This window comes from Henckelia pumila, chromosome 3, assembly GCF_033568475.1.
Source record: "Henckelia pumila isolate YLH828 chromosome 3, ASM3356847v2, whole genome shotgun sequence".
Taxonomy (NCBI): Eukaryota; Viridiplantae; Streptophyta; class Magnoliopsida; order Lamiales; family Gesneriaceae; genus Henckelia; species Henckelia pumila.
This window is the reverse complement of record NC_133122.1, coordinates 77,993,807-77,996,375: the sequence shown is the minus strand read 5'-3', so window position 1 is coordinate 77,996,375 and position 2,569 is coordinate 77,993,807. Positions and strand designations below refer to the sequence as shown.

Genomic DNA, 2,569 nt, shown 5'->3' with positions numbered 1-2,569 from the left:
GCAACTTTTCAGAGGTGTATGATGGCGATTTTTGCAGATATGGTGGAGGACGTGATGGAAGTGTTTATGGATGACTTTTCAGTATTTGGCTCCTCTTTTGATCATTGCTTGCATAATCTGTCTCTTGTTTTGCAGAGGTGCCAAGAAAAAAATTTAGTTCTTAACTGGGAAAAATGTCACTTCATGGTTCAAGAGGGCATTGTCCTTGGACATAAAGTGTCATCCAATGGATTAGAGGTGGATCGAGCCAAAGTGGTTGCAATAGAGAAGCTTCCACCTCCGAAGAATATTAAGGGCATCAGAAGTTTTTTATGCCATGCAGGGTTTTATCGGCGTTTCATCAAGGATTTTTCTAAAATCACAAAACCTCTGTGTAATTTACTTGAAAAAGATTCTACATTCATTTTTTATGATGATTGTTTGCAGGCATTTGAAAAGATCAAGACGGCATTGACCACAGCACCCATCATGATTGTGCCAGAGTGGAAGGAGCCCTTTGAGCTTATGTGCGATGCTAGTGACTATGCAGTGGGCGCGGTATTAGGCCAAAGGAGAGATAAGATTTTCAGAGCTATATATTACGCCAGTCGCACCATGGACGCCGCACAGCAAAACTACACTACCACTGAAAAAGAGATGCTTGCAGTAGTCTTTGCGTTTGATAAATTTCGTCCATATTTAATTTGTACTAAAGTAGTTGTTTTTACTGACCATGCAGCAATTCGCTACTTGTTTGCCAAAAAGGATGCCAAGCCACGCTTGATAAGGTGGATTCTACTTTTACAAGAGTTTTATTTTGAGATCAAGGACAAGAAGGGTAGTGAAAATCAAGTTGCTGATCACTTGTCAAGATTGGAGCTCGAAGACGTGAAAGAGGAGGAGAGCATAAAGAAATTGTTTCCGGATGAACAAATCTTTGAGGTAAGTTCCTTTATTCCATGGTTTGCTGATATTGCAAATTTCTTGTATTGTGGTGCTATGCCTCCAGAGTTGAATAGACATCAAAAGAAGAAGTTTTTCCATGACATTAAGTTCTACTTGTGGGATGATCCCTATGTTTTCAAACATTGTGCCGATCAAGTGATTCGGAGATGTGTGGCGGGACAAGAGGCAAATGAAATCTTGGAACAATGCCATTCCTCCCCCTATGGAGGACATTTTGGACCCACCCGCACTGCTGCTAAGGTATTACAATCTGGTTTTTATTGGCCTACGTTGTTTAAAGATAGTTATACCTTGGTGAAATCATGTGATAAGTGTCAAAGAACGGGAAATATTTCAAGAAGGCATGAATTACCTCTCACAAATATTTTAGAAGTAGAATTATTTGATGTGTGGGGTATTGATTTTATGGGTCCCTTTCCCCCTTCTTTTGGGTACACTTATATTTTGTTAGCAGTTGATTACGTTTCGAAATGGGTGGAAGCCATTGCCACCTCGACTAATGACGCTCGTGTTGTAGTTAAATTTTTGCAAAAGCATATCTTCACGCGTTTTGGAACTCCACGAGCAATAATCAGTGATGAAGGTACGCATTTCTGCAATAAGATTTTTAATACCTTGCTCACGAAGTATGGTGTCAGGCATAAGGTGGCGTGCGCATACCATCCTCAAACCAATGGCCAGGCGGAGATCTCTAACCGGGAAATCAAGCAAATCTTGGAGAAAACGGTTAAGACAAATCGAAAAGATTGGGCAATCAAGCTAGATGACGCCATTTGGGATGTCTCCCTACAGGCTGGTTTTTGTTAAGGCATGTCATTTACCATTGGAGTTGGAGCACTAGGCGTTTTGGGCTATCAAGAAGCTAAACATGGATCTCGAAGCATCCGGAGAGTTGCGGAAACTACAGTTGAATGAATTGGATGAATTCCGGAGTGAAGCATATGAGAATGCCAAGATCTACAAAGAGAAAACAAAAAAGTGGCATGATAAAGTTATTGTGCATAGGGAATTCGAAAAGGGTCAGAGAGTTTTTCTATTTAACTCTCGGTTGAAATTATTTCCAGGGAAGTTGAAATCGCGATGGTCAGGGCCGTTTCTCGTTGAGACTGTTTATCCACATGGTGCCATTGAATTGCGATGTACAGATGGAAGAGTTTTCAAGGTCAATGGGCAGAGAGTCAAGCACTACTTTGGCAATGAAGTACCACCCGCATCCAGTGCCTTGCTTAATGATCCCAACTAAAGACTGGTGCACGTCGGGCTGATGACTTTAAAACAAGCGCTTTTTGGGAGGCAACCCAAATTTTTTTTAGTTTTTGTCTTTGCTTTCTCGTTTTAAATTTTGTTCTTTAGTTTTTACTGTTACTTTTGTTGTTTTGGAATTAATGTGTTTTTTTCTTTGATTTTTCAGAATTTTGGATGACAATCTCGAGGTGAAGGCGCGCTCGCTCTGCTCTTAGGCGCGCCCGCGCCTCTCCTCCAATGAGATTGTGATTTTTTTTCAAGCTCAAGGCGCGCCCGCCCCGTCTTCAGCGCGCCCGCGCTGTCCCTATACCATATTTTTGAAAAAAAATTTCGAGGTGTAGGCGCGCCCACCCCGGCCCTGCTATTTCACAAACGAGAT

At 41.7% G+C, this 2,569-nt stretch overlaps 1 protein-coding gene across 1 annotated transcript; it reads left to right on the top strand.

The window, feature by feature from the left end:
- Positions 1–1,813: 1,813 nt before the first annotated feature.
- Positions 1,814–2,188, top strand: LOC140889073 (uncharacterized). The gene is made up of 2 exons (XM_073296777.1): positions 1,814–1,964; positions 2,010–2,188. The coding sequence occupies exons 1-2, from the start codon at positions 1,814–1,816 to the stop codon at positions 2,186–2,188; spliced, it is 330 nt and encodes a 109-aa protein (XP_073152878.1).
- The last annotated feature ends 381 nt before the right edge of the window (positions 2,189–2,569 follow it).

What these genes read in the sequence shown, in the direction of transcription:
- LOC140889073 (XM_073296777.1), top strand. Translation starts at nt 1,814, where the DNA reads ATGGATCTCGAAGCATCCGGAGAGTTGCGGAAACTACAGTTGAATGAA. An exon ending in GCATAGGGAATTCGAAAAGG is followed by an intron (nt 1,965 to 2,009) that starts GTCAGAGAGTTT and finishes AATTATTTCCAG; the next exon opens with GGAAGTTGAAATCGCGATGG.